The sequence below is a fragment of the Babylonia areolata genome, chromosome 15 (genome assembly GCF_041734735.1).
Source record: "Babylonia areolata isolate BAREFJ2019XMU chromosome 15, ASM4173473v1, whole genome shotgun sequence".
In the NCBI taxonomy this organism is placed as follows: Eukaryota; Metazoa; Mollusca; class Gastropoda; order Neogastropoda; family Buccinidae; genus Babylonia; species Babylonia areolata.
In genome coordinates, this window is record NC_134890.1 from 225,158 (window position 1) to 247,247 (window position 22,090).

At 43.4% G+C, this 22,090-nt stretch overlaps 1 protein-coding gene across 7 annotated transcripts in view; it reads left to right on the forward strand.

The window, feature by feature from the left end:
- The window catches only part of LOC143290346 (mucin-like protein), a 90,171-nt gene extending 68,540 nt beyond the window's left edge, over nt 1–21,631 (forward strand). For 4 of the 7 annotated variants that reach the window (XM_076599698.1, XM_076599699.1, XM_076599701.1 and 1 more), the window contains 5 exons: nt 616–759; nt 3,505–3,598; nt 4,639–4,694; nt 5,221–5,317; nt 15,096–21,631. In XM_076599698.1, coding sequence (XP_076455813.1) covers nt 616–759; nt 3,505–3,598; nt 4,639–4,694; nt 5,221–5,317; nt 15,096–15,150 — 446 coding nt within the window. In that variant the 3' untranslated portion in view covers nt 15,151–21,631. Of the gene's footprint in view, nt 1–615; nt 760–3,504; nt 3,599–4,638; nt 4,695–5,220; nt 5,318–7,699; nt 7,748–15,095 lie in introns of all 7 variants that reach the window. The other 3 variants (XR_013056366.1, XR_013056367.1, XM_076599700.1) reach the window with 3 other exon arrangements.
- Nucleotides 21,632–22,090: the final 459 nt, after the last annotated feature.

Below are 22,090 nucleotides of genomic sequence, written 5' to 3' on the forward strand. Positions count from 1 at the left end.
AACTTTATCTCTCTTTTTTTATTTTTTTATTTTTAAAGAATCTGAATATGCTGGTTTTATTTTGACATGTGTGTTTGTGTATGTGTGTGTAAGTATGTGTGCTTGTTTTATTTTAAAAAGAATATGCTATGTTTATTTGATGTGTGTGTGTGTATGTGTGTGTATGTATGGCTGTCTGTGAGTGTGTGTGTGTGTGTGTGTGTGTGCGTGCGTGTGTGCATGCATGTGTGTGTGTGTGAGTGTGCATTCATGCATGTGTGTATGTGTTTGTAAGTGTGTTTGTGTGCGTGTGTGTGCTCATGTGTGTGTATATATGGCTGTCTGTCTGTGAGTGTGTGTGTGTGTGCATGTGTGCATGCATGTGTGTGTGTGTGAGTGTGCATTCATGCATGTGTGTATGTGTTTGTAAGTGTGTGTGTGTGTGTGTGTGTGCTCATGTGTGTGAATGTGTGCTCGTGTGTGTGTGTGTGTGCTCGTGTGTTTGTGTGCTCGTGTGTTTGTTTGTGTGTGTGTGTGCTCATGTGTGTGTGTGCTCGTGTGTGTTTGTGTGCTCGTGTGTTTGTGTGTGTGTCTGTGCTCGTGTGTGTGTGTGTTGTGTGTGTGTGTGTGTGACAGACCGTGACGAGTGCCAGACGAGCACGACCCAGGAGCTGTGCAAAGTGGCCTCCGACAGCGCAGAGTGTCGCAACATGGACGGTTCTTACTACTGCCTCTGTCCTCCCTCCTACCGCTGGGACGCTGTCTCCATGGGCTGTGTGGGTGAGTGGACAGTCCTAGGGTCAGTGACAGTGAACAGCTTTAATGACATCACCATGGGCTGTGTGGGTGAGTGGACAGTCCTAGGGTCAGTGACAGTGAACAGCTTTCATGACATCACCATGGGCTGTGTGGGTGAGTGGACAGTCCTAGGGTCAGTGACAGTGAACAGCTTTAATGACATCACCAAGGGCTGTGTGGGTGAGTGGACAGTCCTAGGGTCAGTGACAGTGAACAGCTTTAATGACATCACCATGGGCTGTGTGGGTGAGTGGACAGTCATAGGGTCAGTGACAGTGAACAGCTTTAATGACATCACCATGGTCTGTGTGGGTGAGTGGACAGTCCTAGGGTCAGTGAGTGACAGTGAACAGCTTTAATGACATCACCATGGTCTGTGTGGGTGAGTGGACAGTCCTAGGGTCAGTGAGTGACAGTGAACAGCTTTAATGACATCAGCATGGGCTGTGTGGGTGAGTGGACAGTCCTAGGGTCAGTGACAGTGAACAGCTTTAATGACATCACCATGGGCTGTGTGGGTGAGTGGACAGTCATAGGGTCAGTGACAGTGAACAGCTTTAATGACATCACCAAGGGCTGTGTGGGTGAGTGGACAGTCATAGGGTCAGTGACAGTGAACAGCTTTAATGACATCACCATGGGCTGTGTGGGTGAGTGGACAGTCCTAGGGTCAGTGACAGTGAACAGCTTTAATGACATCACCATGGGCTGTGTGGGTGAGTGGACAGTCCTAGGGTCAGTGACAGTGAACAGCTTTAATGACATCACCAAGGGCTGTGTGGGTGAGTGGACAGTCCTAGGGTCAGTGACAGTGAACAGCTTTAATGACATCACCATGGGCTGTGTGGGTGAGTGGACAGTCCTAGGGTCAGTGACAGTGAACAGCTTTAATGACATCACCATGGGCTGTGTGGGTGAGTGGACAGTCCTAGGGTCAGTGAGTGACAGTGAACAGCTTTAATGACATCACCATGGGCTGTGTGGGTGAGTGGACAGTCCTAGGGTCAGTGACAGTGAACAGCTTTAATGACATCACCATGGGCTGTGTGGGTGAGTGGACAGTCCTAGGGTCAGTGACAGTGAACAGCTTTAATGACATCAGCATGGGCTGTGTGGGTGAGTGGACAGTCCTAGGGTCAGTGACAGTGAACAGCTTTAATGACGTCACCATGGGCTGTGTGGGTGAGTGGACAGTCATAGGGTCAGTGACAGTGAACAGCTTTAATGACATCACCATGGGCTGTGTGGGTGAGTGGACAGTCATAGGGTCAGTGACAGTGAACAGCTTTAATGACATCACCATGGGCTGTGTGGGTGAGTGGACAGTCCTAGGGTCAGTGACAGTGAACAGCTTTAATGACATCACCAAGGGCTGTGTGGGTGAGTGGACAGTCCTAGGGTCAGTGACAGTGAACAGCTTTAATGACATCACCATGGGCTGTGTGGGTGAGTGGACAGTCATATGGTCAGTGACAGTGAACAGCTTTAATGACATCACCATGGGCTGTGTGGGTGAGTGGACAGTCCTAGGGTCAGTGACAGTGAACAGCTTTAATGACATCACCAAGGGCTGTGTGGGTGAGTGGACAGTCATAGGGTCAGTGACAGTGACAGTGAACAGCTTTAATGACATCACCATGGGCTGTGTGGGTGAGTGGACAGTCATAGGGTCAGTGACAGTGAACAGCTTTAATGACATCTGCAATGAACTTGCTGGTTGACATAGGGGATACGTGACAATATTGAGGGTGATATTGTATTTGGGCTATGGTAGATGGTGATATCATATTTGGGCTATGATAGGGATTATATTTGGGCTATGATGGATGGTGGGATTATATTTGGGCTATGATGGATGGTGGGATTATATTTAGGCTACCATAGATAGTGGGATTATATCTGGTGTACTATATAAGGTGGGATCATATTTGGGCTATGGTAGATGGTGGGATCATATTTGGGCTATGGTAGATGGTGAGATCATATTTGGGCTATGGTAGATGGTGAGTTTATATTTGGGCTATGGTAGATGGGATCATGTTTGGGCTATGGTAGATGGTGGGATCATATTTGGGCTATGATAGGGATTATATTTGGGCTATGATATATGGTGGGATTATATTTGGGCTATGATAGGGATTATATTTGGGCTATGATAGATGGTGAGATTATATTTGGGCTATGATAGATGGTGGGATTATATTTGGGCTATGATAGGGATTATATTTGGGCTATGATAGATGGTGGGATTATATTTGGGCTATGATAGGGATTATATTTGGGCTATGTTAGATGGTGGGATTATATTTGGGCTATGATATGGATTATATTTGGGCTAAGGTAGATGGTGGGATCATATTTGGGCTATGGTAGATGGTGGGATCATATTTGGGCTATGGTAGATGGTGAGTTTATATTTGGTCTACCATAGATAGTGTGATTATATTTGGTCTACTATATAAGGTGGGGTTATATTTGGGCTATGATGGACGGTGGGATTATATTTGTTCTACTATAGATGGTGAGATCATATTTAGGCTACGATAGATGGTGAGATCATATTCGGGCTTTGATAGAGGGTGAGACTGTAATAGGGCTATCATTCCCAAGTTAATTTGTGTTCATCAGTGGGCTTCCAAGTGTATTTACCCTTGTGGATCCCAAGAAGGCAGCCGTACTCCATTTTCAGGGGGATATTGATGATGAAGGTGAGGATGTGTGTTTCAGAGGTGACCCTGAAGGATGTGTGCAGTGAAGAACAGCCCTGTAAGAACGGTGCAGAGTGTGTCAACACCATGAACGATCCTTTCTACGCCTGCCGGTCAGTCAGACTCTGCACACTTACACAGTGCAATCACACACGCATACACATGCACATACACCCTCGCACGCATGCACATGCACACGCACTCATGTGTGCAAGCGCGCACACACACACACACACACACATACACATGAACACACACACACACATACACATGAACACATGCACACATTCTCTCTCTCTCTCTCTCAGAGAGGCACTTGCACAACAGGCTGCCTACTTGGGTAGAGCTGACAGACAGCTGCCATTGGGCGCTCATCATTCGTTTCCTGTGTCATTCAGTCAGGTTTCTGTCGTGTTCACATAAACTCATACAGACATGTAATATTTTATGTGTATAACCATTTGGCTTATTTACCCTGCCATGTAGGCAGCCATACTTCATTTTCAGGAGTGTGCATGCTGGTTATGTTCTTGTTTCCACAACCCACTGAACACTGATACGGATTGCAGGATATCTGATCTTCTTCATGTGCATATACATGAAGGGGGTTCAGGCTATAGCAGGTCTGAAAGCGTTTGATATCAACCCTGACTCCTGGGAGGAATCTGCAGTGGACCGTGACAAATGGTGCGCTGCTGTGCACAAAGGTGCCAAGTTGTGCGAGGCCAACAGGACTGCTGCAGCTGTTCAGAAGGCAGGCCAGAAAGTCACGGGCAAACAAGCTCCCTGACAATGGTATGCCTGTCTTTGTCTGCCCCAACTGTCAGCAAACATTTCGTGCGCAGATTGGACTTTTCAGCCATCTGCGCATTCACAGATAGATTCCTGAGCATCCCCTCCCCCCCACCACCACCCTCCCCCCATCCCCCAGCTGGATGACAACGATGGTCATCATTGATCTCGATGGACACACACACACACACACACACATATGTTGACGTGGGAGATGGGAAAAATCTCCTCCCTCTACCCACCAGGTGCTGTTACCCAGATTCGAACCCAGGACCCTCAGATTGAAAGTCCAACACTTTAACCAGTCAGCTGTTGTGGCCGTCATAATAGAGCGACTTGGTTTGTTGTGAACGTGTTTCAGGTGCACAGATGGGTGGTCAGGTCAGGAGTGTGCTGATGAGGACTCTGAGGCAGAGCGTGAGTCATCGTTTTCTTCTTCGTCGCCGTTTTCTTCTTCGTCATCTTCTTCTCCTCCTTCTTCGTCATCTTTGTCATTCTTCTTCACAATCATCTTCTTCTTCGTCTTTGTCGTCGTCATTGTCTTCTGCTCCTGCTCCTGCTCCTCCTCCTCTTCCTCCTCCTCCTCCTCTGCCTCCTCCTCCTTCTCCTCCTCTTCCTCCTTCTCCTCCTCTTCCTCCTTCTCCTCATCCTTCTCCTCCTCTTCCTCCTCCTCCTTCTCCTCCTCTTCCTCCTCCTCCTCTTCCTCCTCCTCCTACTTCTCCTTCTCCTCCTCTTCCTCCTCCTCCTCCTCATCTTCCTCCTCTTCCTCTTCTTCCCCCTCCGCCTCCTTCTACTCTTCCTCCTCCCTTATCTATATGAAGAATGATTTTTGTAGTAGGATATGTTTAAAAAATTTTTTTTTAATAAATCCAGGTACTATATTTGATTAACCAAGGCAAAAAACCAGACATGAAAGAAGTAATGGTGGTTTGACTGTGTGCAGTCTACAAGAAGGCCACCATTGGTGTAGCGGTGGGACTGGGTGTCCTGTGTTTGATCCTCATCATCGTGGTGGTGGTCCACTGTTTGAGGAGACCCAAGTAAGCCCGCTGTGTGCTGTTGTGTCCACCTGTGTCCTTGTGCTGTAGTGGTGCCGGGGTAGAGTGGATTATATGTATGTATGCAATGGGAAGTCATTTACAGCTTAATTTTTTTTTTTTTTTCGTGAAGGACTGTGACTCTCAAACTAGGAGGCAAAATTACGCTGGCTCTTAGTGCTGCAGCCTTGGGGGCTTGTTGACCTTTGGGAACCATCCCAACACCAACTGTCCTGAAACCCTCTTGGCCAAGAGAGTGGGGATGTAACTTGGGCAAGACACTCTCCACTATGATCAAATTCTAGCCTAGATAGTCGTCATCATCGTCATCGTCATCGTCGTCGTTTATAGGCTGCAACTCGCACGTTCACTCATATGTACACAAGTGGGCTTTTACATGAATGACCATTTTTATCCCACCATGTAGGCAGCCATACTCCATTTGTGGGGGTGCCCAGATAGTCAGGACAGCAGTTACCTCCTGTGCTGTCCTGATGGTCATAGTGGAACATCATACAATGCTGACAGTCGTGGTCAAACAGCAGAGGAGGCCGTCCTGACTATTTTGGCTAGAATTTGATGATAGTGTCGAGTGTCTTACTCAGCTTCTGTCCTGCCAAGAAGGCTTTTGGACAATCAGTGTTAGGATGATCCCCAAAGGCCACAAAGCACCAAGGCTGCAGGACTAAGACCCAGTGCAACCTGGCCTCCTAGTTTTTAGAACCAAAGTCCTTGACAAAAGATTTAAGCTGTAAATAAAATCCCATTGCCTTGGAGAAAGCATTGATCATACGGTTGTCACTTTGCTGTTGGCCCAGCGTTGGTCAGTCTCTGGTATAAGCCAAGCATCAAGTCTGAAAGGGATTTTACCCCTACAGCTTAATGCCTTGAAAATGTGTACATGTGTGTGTGTGTGTGTGTGTGCTGTGTCAATTTAAGGCTCGTTTGTTTACACAGGTTGTGTGCGCTGTGTATGTGTAAGGCTTGTTTGTGGAAATGTGTCTGTGTGTGCTGTGTTGTATGAAGCTTGTTTGTGTACTTGCGTTAGTGTGTGTGTATAAGGCTTGTTGGTGTACGTGTGTGTGTGTGTTTGTATAAGGCTTGTTGGTGTACATGTGTGTGAGTGTGTCTGTATGAGGCTTGTTGGTGTACATGTGTGTGAGTGTGTCTGTATGAGGCTTGTTGGTGTACATGTGTGTGAGTGTGTCTGTATGAGGCTTGTTAGTGTATATGTGTGTTTATCTGTATGAGGCTTGTTAGTGTGTGTGTGTTGGGGGTGTGGGGGGAAGGGGTTGTGTGTGTGTGTGTGTGGCTGTATAAAGCTTGTTAGTGTACATGTGTGTGTGTATCTGTATGAGGCTTGTTAGTGTATATGTGTGTGTGTGTGTGTGTGTGTGTGTGTTCGGCTTGTTAGTGGGCATAATTATGTATTTGTGTGCGTGTCTTTCTGTCTGTGTGTATAAGGCTTGTTGGTGTACAGCTGTGTGTGTATGTGTGTGTGTGTGTGTGTATAATGCATGATTTTATTTAGTTATTTCACTACAGCATTACCTGTATCCTTTGTTGATAGTGCATTTCACTATTTCTTCATCTTTGAGGTGAATTTGATAGTGTATTTCACTATTTCTTCATCTTTGAGGTGAATTTTTAGGCCATATCCCTTGATGTGTATTCTATTATTTTTGAGTTGATCAGTATATAAACCACATGCCCTCTTTATTGTTCATTGGAGTTGTCAGAATATGAACTATATGCCCCAGTATTTATTGTATCATTTGTTAACAGTTCACCAGAATGTGAGTTGTAATTATCGTTTGATGATGGATGTGTTGTGGCAGCATTGATGTGAGGGGATAGGTACATGGGGATATAAAGTGCTCAGTGAGTTGTACAGCCAGCATGACAGTGTTGCTCAACAAGAATGATTCGTCATCATTAGTGTTTGATGATTGATGTGTTGTGGCAGCATTGATGTCAGGGGATAGGTACATGGGGATATAAAGTGCTCAGTGAGTTCTACAGTCAGCACAACATCGCTCAACAAGAATGATTCTTCATCATTAGTGTTATTAGTAGTATTATTGTTATTATCAATGTTATCATTGCTATTGTTATTCCAGTGGAATAAGACAGAGTATGATTCATTATTGTTATTATCTCAGTCACTGTTATTACTACTGTGGAACGTGATTCTGTTTATTATTATTATTATTATTATTATTACCTTGAAAGAAGACAGAAACTATTATTATTATTATCAACACCAGTCTCTTATATCATTATTATTATTGTTGTTAGTAGTAGTAGTAGTTGTAGAAGTAGTAGTTATGGAAGAAAGAGAGAGCATGAAAGGCCCGTAAGCTGATACCCCTGTCATTTCACCAGGTCCTATAATTTTTAAAGACTGACTTCAGCTCCAGCAGACATCCACGTGTGAGTTGTTCCCCTTCCCCCGGTATAAGTGTGGTGTGAATTCCCTCCCCTTCATCATCCCCCCCCCCCCTCCCTCGTTGTGCATGTAGACATAGTGATCCAGTGCACGGGTCCGATTCGCCTTTCCCCGTTTCGCCAACTTGTTGAGTGTGTCACCTACTTTGTGGTTCCTTTTTCAGTTTGATCCTTTGTTCTGTTGGGTCATTCCTGTCTGGCCTGTCTGTTCCCCCTCTCACCCTCTGTTCTCTGAAACATAACACACACACACACACACACACACACACACACACACACACACACACACACACACACACACACGCAGAGAGAGACACACACACACACACACACACACACACACAGAGACGCACACACACACACACACACACACAAATACTCATAAACAAAAACACATACACATACACACACACACTTGCTCTGTCTCTCTCTCTGTCTCTGTCTCTGTCTCTTTTTTTCTAATGAAGAAAGTGAGACTTTTGGTTTGTTTTGTAAACATACATGCATGCTCACACACACACACACACACACACACACACACACACACACACACACTCACTCACTCACTCACTCACTCACTCACTCACACACACACACATACTCAAAAACAAACACACACACACACATACACCGCTCTGTCTCTCTCTCTGTGTCTCTCTCTGTGTCTCTTTCTCTTTTTCTAACGAAGAAAGTGAGACTTTTGGTTTGTTTTGTAAACATGCATGCACATGCACATACTCATTCACTTTCACACACACACACACACACACACACACACACACACACACACAGAGACAACACACACACAGAGAAACACACACATTCTCTCTCTCTCTCTCTCTGTGTCTCTCTCTGTCTCTGTCTGTCTCTTACTCTTTTTCCAATGAAGAAAGAGATTTATGGTTTGGTTTGTAAAACATGCACATACACGCGCGCGCACACTCACACACGCACACACACACATACACACACACACACACACACACACACACACACTCAAACACACACAACACAAACACACACACTCACATAAACATATGGGCACACACACACATGCACGCACACAACAACAACGACAACAAAGTTGACTGAAACTAGGAACAGGTGAATGTGCCTCACTAGTTGAATGAAAGGCAAATGAGGAGTTGGTGAATGAGGTATGGGTGAACTGGGATGAAGCTGTGCGCCTTATTTCAGCACCTGCTGTGGGTAGTGTACGTTGGCTTTTGCTGGAATGCTTTTGGCCCCGTTCTGGTCGACTTTGGGTGTTTCGGCTTGTGTTGATGGTTAGATTTGCTGTTCGTAGCGGTAAGCGTTTATTGTTGTTGTGTTGCTTTTTTGTGTGTGTGTTTCTGTTCATGTTATGCTGGTTGTTGTGAACGCTTGTTGGCTTTAGAATGGTTTGTTGTTTGTTTTGTTTTGTTTTTTGGGGGGAGGGGAAGGGGGCCGGGGGGGGGGTTTCTTCCTCTGTATTTCACACCTTTGATGAGCCACAGGTGTTGTTTTTTTATGGGGGGGAATGGAGGGGGTGGGGGTGTTTTTTCTCTGTATTCCACACCTTTGAAGAGCCACAGGTGTTGTTTTTTTTCTTGGGGGAAGTGGAGGGGGTGGGGTTGCTTGTTTGTGTGTGTGTGTGTGTGTGTTCTCTGTTTCATTTTCATTTTGTTTTTTTCTATGAAATGCCGTGGTGAGAATGAGGATAAAAAGCAGGATGTCCTGGGAACTGTTCACAGACCACCAGGCTGTACTCAGCACTTTGATTCCTGAAGCTTCACCGCAAAGTAGTGTGGCTGACATGGCCTGGACAATGGAACTACAATTTTGGTGTTTAGTTTTTACATTTTAATTCTTTTTGTTGTTGTTGTTGTTGTGTGTGGGTTTGCAGGTGTTGTTGAGCATGATGACCTCTGACGGGGGCTTTGTTGTATGTAGAGTTTGTGTATCCTGGAATCGTAGCTTTGGTTTTTAACCCAGTTCTTCACCTCCGTAGGTCCCTGCCTTGGACAGTCCTGAATGTTTTGTCTTGTGCTTCTCTCTGATCCCATCTCTCTGAACCCATCTCTGATCCCGTCTCTCTGATCCCATCTCTGAACCCGTCTCTGATCCCATCTCTGAACCAGTCTCTCTGATCCCATCTCTCTGAACCCATCTCTGATCCCATCTCTGTGATCCCATCTCTGAACCCATCTCTCTGATCCCATCTCTCTGAACCCATCTGTCTGATCCCATCTCTGAACCCATCTCTATCATCCCATCTCTCTGATCCCATCTCTCTGATCCCATCTCTCTGATCCCATCTCACTGATCCCATCTCTGATCCCATCTCTATCATCCCATCTCTGAACCAATCTCTCTGATCCCATCTCTCTGAACCCATCTCTCTGATCCAATCTCTGATCCCATCTCTCTGAACCCATCTCTGATCCCATCTCTCTGATCCCATCTCTCTGAACCCATCTCTCTGATCCCATCTCTCTGAACCAGTCTCTCTGATCCCATCTCTCTGATCCCATCTCTCTGATCCCATCTCTCTGATCCCATCTCTCTGATCCCATCTCTCTGATCCCATCTCTCTGATCCCATCTCTCTGATCCCATCTCTCTGAACCCATCTCTGATCCCATCTCTCTGATCCCATCTCTCTGAACCCATCTCTCTGATCCCATCTCTCTGAACCCTTCTCTCTGATCCCATCTCTCTGAACCCATCTGTCTGATCCCATCTCTGAACCCATCTCTATCATCCCATCTCTCTGAACCCATCTCTCTGATCCCATCTCTCTGTTCCAATCTCTGATCCAATCTCTGAACCCATCTCTCTGAACCCATCTCTCTGATCCCATCTCTCTGTTCCCATCTCTGATCCAATCTCTGAACCCATCTCTCTGATCCCATCTCTCTGTTCCCATCTCTGATCCAATCTCTGAACCCATCTCTCTGAACCCATCTCTGATCCCATCTCTCTGAACCCATCTCTGATCCCATCTCTCTGAACCCATCTCTCTGATCCCATCTCTCTGAACCCATCTCTCTGATCCCATCTCTGATCCCATCTCTATCATCCCATCTCTGAACCAATCTCTCTGATCCCATCTCTCTGAACCAATCTCTCTGATCCCATCTCTGAACCCATCTCTCTGATCCAATCTCTGAACCCATCTCTCTGAACCCATCTCTCTGAACCCATCTCTGATCCCATCTCTGAACCCATCTCTCTGAACCAGTCTCTCTGAACCCATCTCTCTGATCCCATCTCTGAACCCATCTCTCTGATCCCATCTCTGAACCCATCTCTGATCCCATCTCTCTGAACCCATCTCTCTGATCCCATCTCTCTGATCCCATCTCTCTGAACCCACAGCTTGGGTGTGTTTTAACCAGGGAGATGCTTGTATGGGTGAACAGCCTCAAACTACCACCCGCCTGCCCCCCACCTGTGTTTTCCCCCCTGGGTCATTATGGGCCGGCCTTAAATGACCCTCTCCTGGATTTTCCCCCTGGGTCATTCGGGGCTAGCCTTGCTTGAACAAACCTCTCCTGGATTTTCCCACCATGTCATTCTTGGCTAGCCTCGAATGACCCAGGGATCATTTCTGGTTAGTCAGGATCAAAACCCCTCCCCTCTGGTAGAAACTACACCCTTTCTACAGTTTCAGTTTCTCAAGGAGGTGCCACAGCGTTTGGACAACTCCATATACTCTACACCGCTTTGGCGGATGTCTGATCAGCAGCATTACCCAGCACACTTTGTCAAGTCGCGTGTGTGTGTGTGTGTGTGCGTGTGCGTGTGTGTGTGTGCGTGTGTGTGTGTGTGTGTCAGAGAGGATTTCTTTCGCAGAACTTTGCCAGAGGACAACATTCTCATTGCCATGGGTTCTTTTTCAGTGCGTCGAGTGCGTGCTGCACACGGGACCTGGATTTATCGTCTCATCCGAAAAGACTAGACGCTCAGTTTGATTTTCCAGTCCGCCTTGAGAGAAAAGGGCGAGAGTGAGATTCGAACCCAGTCCCCTATGGACTGTCTGTGTTGGCTGATGAGTGTCTTAACCATTCTGCCACCGTCGTACTTTCTGCAGATTCAGTCAAGCTATTGATAAAGTAAGGGTGGACATTCTGGGCTGGCCTTCAAAACATACCCCCCACGCTCCTCTCCATTATAACCTAAACGGATTCCAACATGGAGTTGGTCTTCAGTAGCTTGTATTGGTTCCAGCTAGGCTCAGTTTACTGCAGGGGTCATTTCAGGCTAGTGTAGAATGACTCCCATATCCACTGGGAGAAGAGGAGGGGTCATTTCAGGCTAGTGTAGAATGACTCCCATATCCACTGGGTGAAGAGCAGGGGTCATTTCAGGCTAGTGTAGAATGACTCCCATATCCACTGGGTGAAGAGTGGGGGGTCATTTCAGGCTAGTGTAGAATGACTCCCATATCCACTGGGTGAAGAGCAGGGGTCATTTCAGGCCAGTGTAGAATGACTCCCATATCCACTGGGTGAAGAGGAGGAGTCATTTCAGGCTAGTGTAGAATGACTCCCATATCCACTGGGTGAAGAGGAGGTGTCATTTCAGGCCAGTGTAGAATGACTCCCATATCCACTGGGTGAAGAGGAGGGGTCATTTCAGGCCAGTGTAGAATGACTCCCATATCCACTGGGTGAAGAGGAGGGGTCATTTCAGGCTAGTGTAGAATGACTCCCATATCCACTGGGTGAAGAGGAGGGGTCATTTCAGGCCAGTGTAGAATGACTCCCATATCCACTGGGTGAAGAGGAGGTGTCATTTCAGGCCAGTGTAGAATGACTCCCATATCCACTGGGTGAAGAGGAGGTGTCATTTCTAGTGTAGAATGACTCCCATATCCACTGGGTGAAGAGGAGGGGTCATTTCAGGCTAGTGTAGAATGACTCCCATATCCACTGGGTGAAGAGGAGGGGTCATTTCAGGCTAGTGTAGAATGACTCCCATATCCACTGGGTGAAGAGGAGGGGGCAGTAAAACAACTCAGGCGGTGGAGTTTGGGGTCACTTTTGAGGAGTTGAAATTTACCCTCATGGGTCCTTCCAGTGGTAACCCGATTTGACCCAGGGGTAATACCCTATGGGGGGGTGGAAACAAAAAGGTGACCACACCATAAACTGCTGTGCCAGTGTTTGTAGCATTGCTGTCATGTGAGCGAGTGTACATATCTGTACTCGGAGAAGACACACATATTCGGTATTTCTCTTCAACCCATGTACTGCACTGTGTGTGCATGGCTGAATGTTCTGCCTTTCTGTGCTTCTTAAGTCAAACAACATGAAAACAAAAAAGAAAAGAAAGGAAAAAATAACACCCTTTACATGTGTGTTGTAAATTAGCCCTTTTCAACTCTTGAAGAGTGGCAAGGATGTTGCTTTTTTTCATATATAAATTACTTATGATTGTTTTATTGCAGATAAACGGTTGGTAAACACACACACACTCTCACATGTGTATGAATACAGCATGGACCAGCCATACATGTGTATTCACACTCACTTGACCAAACCATACATGTGTATGCACATACACACTTGACCAAGCCATACATGTGTATGCACATACACACATGACCAAACCATACATGTGTATAAACACACACTTGACCAAACCATACATGTGTATACACACACACTTGACCAAACCATACATGTGTATGCACACACACTTGACCAAGCCATACATGTGTATGCACATACACACTTGACCAAACCATACATGTGTATGCACATACACACTTGACCAAACCATACATGTGTATACACACTCACTTGACCAAACCATACATGTGTATGCACACACACTTGACCAAGCCATTCATGTGTATACACACACACTTGACCAAACCATACATGTGTATGCACATACACACTTGACCAAACCATACATGTGTATGCACACACACACTTGACCAAACCATACATGTGTATGCACACACACTTGACCAAGCCATACATGTGTATGCACATACACACTTGACCAAACCATACATGTGTATGCACACACACTTGACCAAACCATACATGTGTATGCACATACACACTTGACCAAACCATACATGTGTATGCACACACACTTGACCAAGCCGTACATGTGTATGCACACACACTTGACCAAGCCATACATGTGTATGCACATACACACTTGACCAAACCATACATGTGTATGCACACACACTTGACCAAACCATACATGTGTATGCACACACACTGGACCAAACCATACATGTGTATGCACATACACACTTGACCAAACCATACATGTGTATGCACACACACTTGACCAAGCCATACATGTGTATGCACACACACTTGACCAAGCCATACATGTGTATGCACATACACACTTGACCAAACCATACATGTGTATGCACACACACTTGACCAAGCCATACATGTGTATGCACATACACACTTGACCAAACCATACATGTGTATGCACATACACACTTGACCAAACCATACATGTGTATACACACTCACTTGACCAAACCATACATGTGTATGCACACACACTTGACCAAGCCATTCATGTGTATACACACACACTTGACCAAACCATACATGTGTATGCACATACACACTTGACCAAACCATACATGTGTATGCACACACACACTTGACCAAACCATACATGTGTATGCACACACACTTGACCAAGCCATACATGTGTATGCACATACACACTTGACCAAACCATACATGTGTATGCACACACACTTGACCAAACCATACATGTGTATGCACATACACACTTGACCAAACCATACATGTGTATGCACACACACTTGACCAAGCCGTACATGTGTATGCACACACACTTGACCAAGCCATACATGTGTATGCACATACACACTTGACCAAACCATACATGTGTATGCACACACACTTGACCAAACCATACATGTGTATGCACACACACTGGACCAAACCATACATGTGTATGCACATACACACTTGACCAAACCATACATGTGTATGCACACACACTTGACCAAGCCATACATGTGTATGCACACACACTTGACCAAACCATACATGTGTATGCACACACACTTGACCAAACCATACATGTGTATGCACACACACTTGACCAAGCCATACATGTGTATGCACATACACACTTGACCAAACCATACATGTGTATGCACACACACTTGACCAAACCAGGCCAAACATGTGTATGCACAAGTGTGTGCTCATACACAAAATCCTGTTCAGTTAACTGAAGGTTGACTTGCGGTGGCTTACTGACCAAAAATCTACATGAAGAACAAAAGCCTCTGAATAAGATGTTTGTTTGTGTTGTAATTGCAGGAACAATAAGAATGAAATGGAGACATCTTGGAAAGATGAACAGACTCGACTGTAAGACCGTCTGCTTAGTGGTGCCAGAGTACCATGGTTCTGCTTAGTGGTGCCAGAGTACCATGGTTCTGCTTAGTGGTGCCAGAGTACCATGGTTCTGCTTAGTGGTGCCAGAGTACCATGGTTCATCAGCCTCATGAAAACTGGACCATCTCCTAATGGACGTGAAAGACGCATCGTTTGACATCATCAAATGAGATACTCTGTGTGTGTGTGTGTGTGTGCGTGCGTGCGTTCGTTGCGTGAATGGTGTACAACTGGACTTCATCAAATGAGATTTTTTTAAATTTTTTTTTTGTAAACATTTTACAGTTTTTGATTTTTCAAAAAAATTATTTGATTTTTTTTTTTTCCAAACATTGTACAATTTAATGTCATGAAATAAGACCATGATTTTTTTCTTTCTTTTTTTTTTCTTTTAATGGTTCATAACTTGTCATCATCAAATGAGATCATGATTTGTTTTGTAAACACTGCAAACTGAACATCTTTAAATGAGATTACAGTTTTATTTTGGGGGGTGGGTGGGGAGAGGGGTGGCAGGGAGGGGGTGGTGGGGGGGGGGTGGCAAAGATTGAACTCATCAAAATAGAATGAGAGACCATGATTTTTGTGTGTGAGTAGTGCACAATGTGGCATCATCAAATGAGATCACGATTTGTTTTGTAAGCATCGCACAAACTCAACATCTTTTAATGAGTTGAATTTTTGTGTGTGTGTTTGTATGATGTACAACCGGATATCATCAAATGAGATGGGGATATATTTGTGAAGGCTGTACAACTAGTTACGTTAGACATTGTCAGATGTGGATGATGATATACTTGTGAAGGTTGTACGACAAGTTACATTTGACATTGTCAGATGTGGATGATGATATATTTGTGAAGGCTGTACAACTAGTTAGACATTGTCAGATGTGGATGATGATATATTTGTGAAGGCTGTACAACTAGTTAGACATTGTCAGATGTGGATGATGATATATTTGTGAAGGTTGTACAACTAGTTACGTTAGAAATGGTCACATGCAGATGATGATATATTTGTGAAGGCTGTAGAACTAGTTAGACATTGTCAGATGTGGATGATGATTTGTTGCACAACCAGTTCGACATGATCAGATGTTACTGTTTGGTCTCTCACTTTGGTGCAGGTGAACCTCACTTTGGTGCAGGTGAACCTCACAGTGCTGGTGAACCTCACTTTGGTGCTGGTGAACCTCACTTTGGTGCTGGTGAACCTCACTTTGGTGCAGGTGAACTGTGATGTCGTCCATCTCTCATTGTGACCTAACCAGCTGTGCAGCTTTTATTTCTTTTTACATGTACAGTATATTGGTAGAAAACATGTATCATTTGGAAACACATTGTTATCGAAGGACTTTTATTCTTTTTGTATTTGTAACTTGTCATTGGAAAACATTAGATTTATCATTCTGAAATATATCATTATTGGAGTGCTTCTGTCCTTATTCTGGGTCAGGTATATCAGTGGAAAACATGATCCAATTAATCATTCTGATACATATCATTATTACAGTGCTTTTTTTCTTACCGTGATATCATGTATAATATTTAAGTAGAAAAAACCATATTTATCATTTTGAAACATCAAATTATCAGATGGTTTGTCTTCTATTTACATGCATAAATACCAGTAGAAAACTTAAATGTGTTATTTTGAAACATATCAATATCAAAGTGCTTTCATTCTTACTATATGTGTAATACATCAGTAAAAAAAATTTATCAAATGTATCATTCTGGAACATATCAAAGTGCTTTTGATATAACTGTATGTGGAATCTGTCCGCCTGAAACATTATCAGCCGTGTTATTTCTAAAACATATCAGTTTATTTCAGTGCCATAATGTACATACCAAGTGCCATCCTTAACCTGCAGGTGTAGAGGAAGTTATGATGTATCTTACTTGTGTCATATATATATTAGCACTGGAGTTGTAGGAATGCCACTTTTATGTGGAGTGATGGCCTAGAGGTAACGCGTCCGCCTAGGAAGCGAGAGAATTTGAGCGCGCTGGTTCGAATCGCGGCTCAGCCGCCGATATTTTCTCCCCCTCCACTAGACCTTGAGTGGTGGTCTGGACGCTAGTCATTCGGATGAGACGATAAACCGAGGTCCCGTGTGCAGCATGCACTTAGCGCACATAAAAGAACCCACGGCAACAAAAAGGGTTGTTCCTGGCAAAATTCTGCAGAAAAATCCACTTGGATAGGAAAAACAAATAAAACTGCATGCAGGAAAAAAATACAAAAAAATGTGTGGCGCTGTAGCGTAGTGACGCGCTGTCCCTGGGGAGAGCAGCCTGAATTTCACACAGAGAAATCTGTTGTGATAAAAAGAAATACAAATACAAACAAATTTATCTTCCCTTTGGTTTCCTTTTCCTCTAGGTGTTTTGTTGTGTTTTTTAAGTGGAAAATGCATTGACCACAGGAGCCGAGTCACACTGTGATGTAGAAGATACAAATTACCCATTGACACTGGTAGACCTAATAATTTCCCACATAAATTGCATACTTGCTGTAACTGTGATCTGATATTGGTGTGATTGGAGACAATGTACATTTTATCATGGAATGCCCAAAATTTGTGGACCTCAGAAATGAGTTGTCTGTCATTTCAAAGAAACATTTGAATCCGAAATCCGATTTGAACACTGACAGTTTTGTTGAAAGCAGGAAGGAGAGTGTTCTTGATGTCAAAATTCATCAAAATGGGGAATTGATAACAAAATAATGTGATCATTTGTTTCTCAGTTTTGATCACGTTTCTTGTCTTTTGATTACTGCATGTTTTGATTTTGGTGCATAATACTAGTGTTAGCTAAAATCCTCCATTCCCCAACAGGGATCAGAGGTTAACTGTTGTTGATTATTAATTGGGTGGACAACAGTTTGACTCACCTGTATGTCATGTCAGTGTATGATAGCCAGGCGTGTCTGACTATGACCATCAGAACAGCAGAGCCGCTGTCCGGACTATCTGGACCAGAATTTGATGATAGTGGAGGGTGTCTTGCCCAGGTCACATCCCCACTCTCCTGGCCAAGATGGAAAGTAAAAAAAAAAAGGATTTATTGTGACCCACATGACAGTGTTTATTATATCTGTTTAACATGTTGATGTGTCATATTATTGGTTTTTGTTTCTTTGCTTTGTTGGCATAAAAGATGTCCACAGTAGAGAATGTGCTGTGATTCTGCGCTGAAACCAGTGTCTCAGTCAGATTGAAGTCCCGCTATGTTTGAAGTGCCATCCTTTCAACATATTTGCTCAGAAAGTGTGGTTTTGATTATGCGTGTGCCATATTTTCCTGCCAAAAAAAAAAAAAAGAAAATGTAATTTTGGATTTTGTTGTTTTCATTTTTTTATGATGTTAGTGTACATTATGAATGATGTAGCTTTCAGTATTATGCATGTGGTAATTTAGCTACCTTGACAGGGAATGGCATCACTGATTATCTAAATCATCCCTCAATTCTTTAACATTTTATATGGAAACATACCTGTCTTTCAAAGTGGTCCTTAGCTCTTGGCGAAGTCTGTATTTGGGATTTGAAGGAGCGACCAAGTTTGAACCTTCAGGCAGATTCACTGTTTTCATACACTGTTTCTGGACAGCTGTTTGTGTTTCTCTGAATCTGTGAAAACGTGAAGGAGGACGTTTAGGCCCACCACTCGAGTGGCTTATATCACAGATTGACATTAGTTTACATTTGGGCCAACAGCTGTATTATCAATGGTTTCTCCAGTCAGTGGGAAACCATTTACAGCTCAGTCTTTTGTGAAGGACTATGACTCTCAAACTAGGAGGCAAAATTGCACTGGCTCTTAGTGCTGCAGCCTTGTGGGCTAGTTGGCCTTTGGGAACCATCTCAACACCGACTGTCCTAAAACCTTATTGGCCGAGAGAGTGGGGATGTACTTGGGCAAGACACTCTCCACTATAATCAAATTCTAGCCCAAATAGTCGGAACAGCAGTTGCCTCCTCTGCTGTTCTGATGGTCATAGTCGGACACGACTGACTATCATATAATTATATATATTGACGTGGAGAAGACAGGGGACACAATCATGATTGAACATTTGATGTCTGTCATTCGATGAATTGATGTAGGCAGTGGAGAATTCCAAGAACATGTGTGAAATGAGTGATGTGTATCCATCATTCCATGTAAATGAATCTGGTAAAAATTGAGAGAACATTTTCAGATCACTTCTCTTCGATTTTTTGTTTGTTTGTTGTTTTTTGTTGTTGTTGCTTCTGAGAGATTGTATCGGATCACTTTTGCCGTTAGTAGATTCTCAGGATTTGTTGTTGATGTTAATTGTGAGGTGTTATTTCAGATCACTTGTCCCTTTGTGCTTCACATTGTATGTCTGATTTCTTTGAGATTGTTGGTAATTGTCTTTCTTTTTCAGTGCAACATGGTTGTGATTTTCTAAATTTTGATCAAATCCGTGATTGTCTTTTTTTTCATTTTAAGATGATCTGTGGTTGTGATTTAAGAAATTAAACCAGTTTAAGATTCTTGTATATATATATATATATATTCTGTGAGACTAGATTCAGTCACTTTATACCATCTGCAGCTGAATGTACAGTATTTCTATTTAGCTGCTTCTGCTGTCTGTCACATAGATTGTGACGTGTTAGATGTTGTTTTCATTCAAGTTTCAGCTAATTTTATTATGCAAAAATGCAGATATTCATCATGTTAATGCATAGTATTATATGCGTGATTATTGAGCTATTTCTGTGAAACATCTTTGCTGTGATTTGAAGGAAGTGGAAGGTATATGGTGCTTGTCACACACACACACACACACACACACACACACACACACACACACACACACACACACACACATGTGCACACATACACACACACATGCACATATACATACACACGTGCACAAACACACACACACACACATACACACACACGTGCACACATACACACACACGTCCACATATACATACACACGTGCACAAACACACACACACACACACACATTTGAAAGTAAAGCCAGCGTATTTGAAGGAAAAGTCATAGTCAGTTTACCACAATCTCACAAAACAGTTTGGACCACCTGTGGTTAATGTCTTTATCAAAATTCAGGCTGCTTTTCAAGGGGCAGAGCAGTCGCGATAGTACAGTGCTTCGTTTTTTTTCTCTGTCAGCAGGTGTACTTGTTGACTCACTTGTGAAAACAAAGTGAGTCTGTTTTAACCCGGTGTTTGGTTGTCTGTGTGTGTGTGTGTGTGTTTGTCCGTGTGTCTGTGTGTCCATGGTAAACTTTAACATTGACATTTTCTCTGCAAATACTTTGTCAGTTGACACCAAATTAGGCATAAAAATAGGAAAAATTCAGTTCTTTCCAGTCATCTTGTTTAAAACAATATATGCACCTCTGGGATGGGCACAAAAAATTAAAAAAGAAGCCTAATTATATGCAAACTGCATTTACTGTTATATTTATATTTTTTGTATTCTCTAAACTTGGCACTTTGACCTCTTATTCTGACACAACAACAAGAGGAGTCATTATTATCATTTTTTGTTCAAACAGGAACTTCTTTTGCTAAGCATGGAATTTTTGTTTATTTTGCAAACGTTTTGGTGCAGATAGAAAAAAAGGGAAATGACTCTGTAATTAATGCTAGGGGACTTAGTTTATCACAAGTGAGTCTTGAAGGCCTTGCCTCTCTTGTTTGACACATGGTTAACACTGGCCGTGTAGCATCACTGCTACAGTGCTCATGGTCGGTCCCCTGGCACTGAGCCACGATCAGCTTCGTCTGCTGCTGACTCAGTTTACAGCAAGCTGTCTGGATCTGGATGGATACGTTGCTGGAGCCAAAGAATGACTGTAACCGCAATGGGGAAGCTACGCATGCTGGGCTACACACCAGAGGAGACCCTGCACTACTGCTGAGTCACTTTGGTGGGGTTAGTTGTTTTATAAGTGAATGTGCATGCCAGTTGCTGATAAATTTACATGTGCTGCATTTCTATCCAAGAAACAATAATATTAACTTTTTTTTTGTGCAATTTTCTTCCTGTTCTGGGGATAATTAAAAAAAAAAAGAAAGTGCATTATGTATAAACTTGGAGATGACCTGTTGCATTTGTTGTGGAAATCTGCCCCCCCAAAATGACATCAGCTAATCTGGAGACCCTAAGCATAATTTGAAAAGTAGAATTTTGATCACTGTTTGCTGGTGTGTTTTTGATCACTGTTTGATGGTGTGTTTTTGATCACTATTTGCTGGTTTGTGATGAATCCGGAAAAGCAGCTGGAGCTTCATGTCGACTTCCATCTTCGGACTTTTTTTCATGAGCAATAATTTGTTTAATAAAAAATGAATGTTAAATGTTACATGCTTAATTAGAAAGTGTGTGATGTTCTGTATACATGCATCTGAGCTTTAAATAAACATATATGCACTCAGTCTGCACAAATAGTTAGCATTACATGTGTTTGTAAATGTGTGTGTGTGTGTGTGTGTGCAACTTTGTTTGAATGTGTGTTTGTTGGGTTTTGTTTTTTGTTGTTGTTTTCTGTTCTGTTATGTTTCAGTTTGTTCGATGTCAGTCTTTCACCGGGCGTTAACTGGTCTTCTTTTTAATATGAAAATATATTGATTTGCGTAGGAGCTAGATTGAGCATGAATGATGTGAATCTATGTTGAGCAGTTACCGTATGGTGAGTGTAAATGGGAACTAATTCATCGCATGTGAAGCCATGTTATTGACACTGCCACGAGTATGGTGGCCTTCAATGGGAACTAACTCATGGAATCCTATTCTTGAGCAAGGTAAAGCAGAGTTAGTTCTCTTTACTCTTTGCACAGTGTCCACACAAGAACATCACGGCGGATGGTGACACTTTTCAACACAACGAGAAAAAA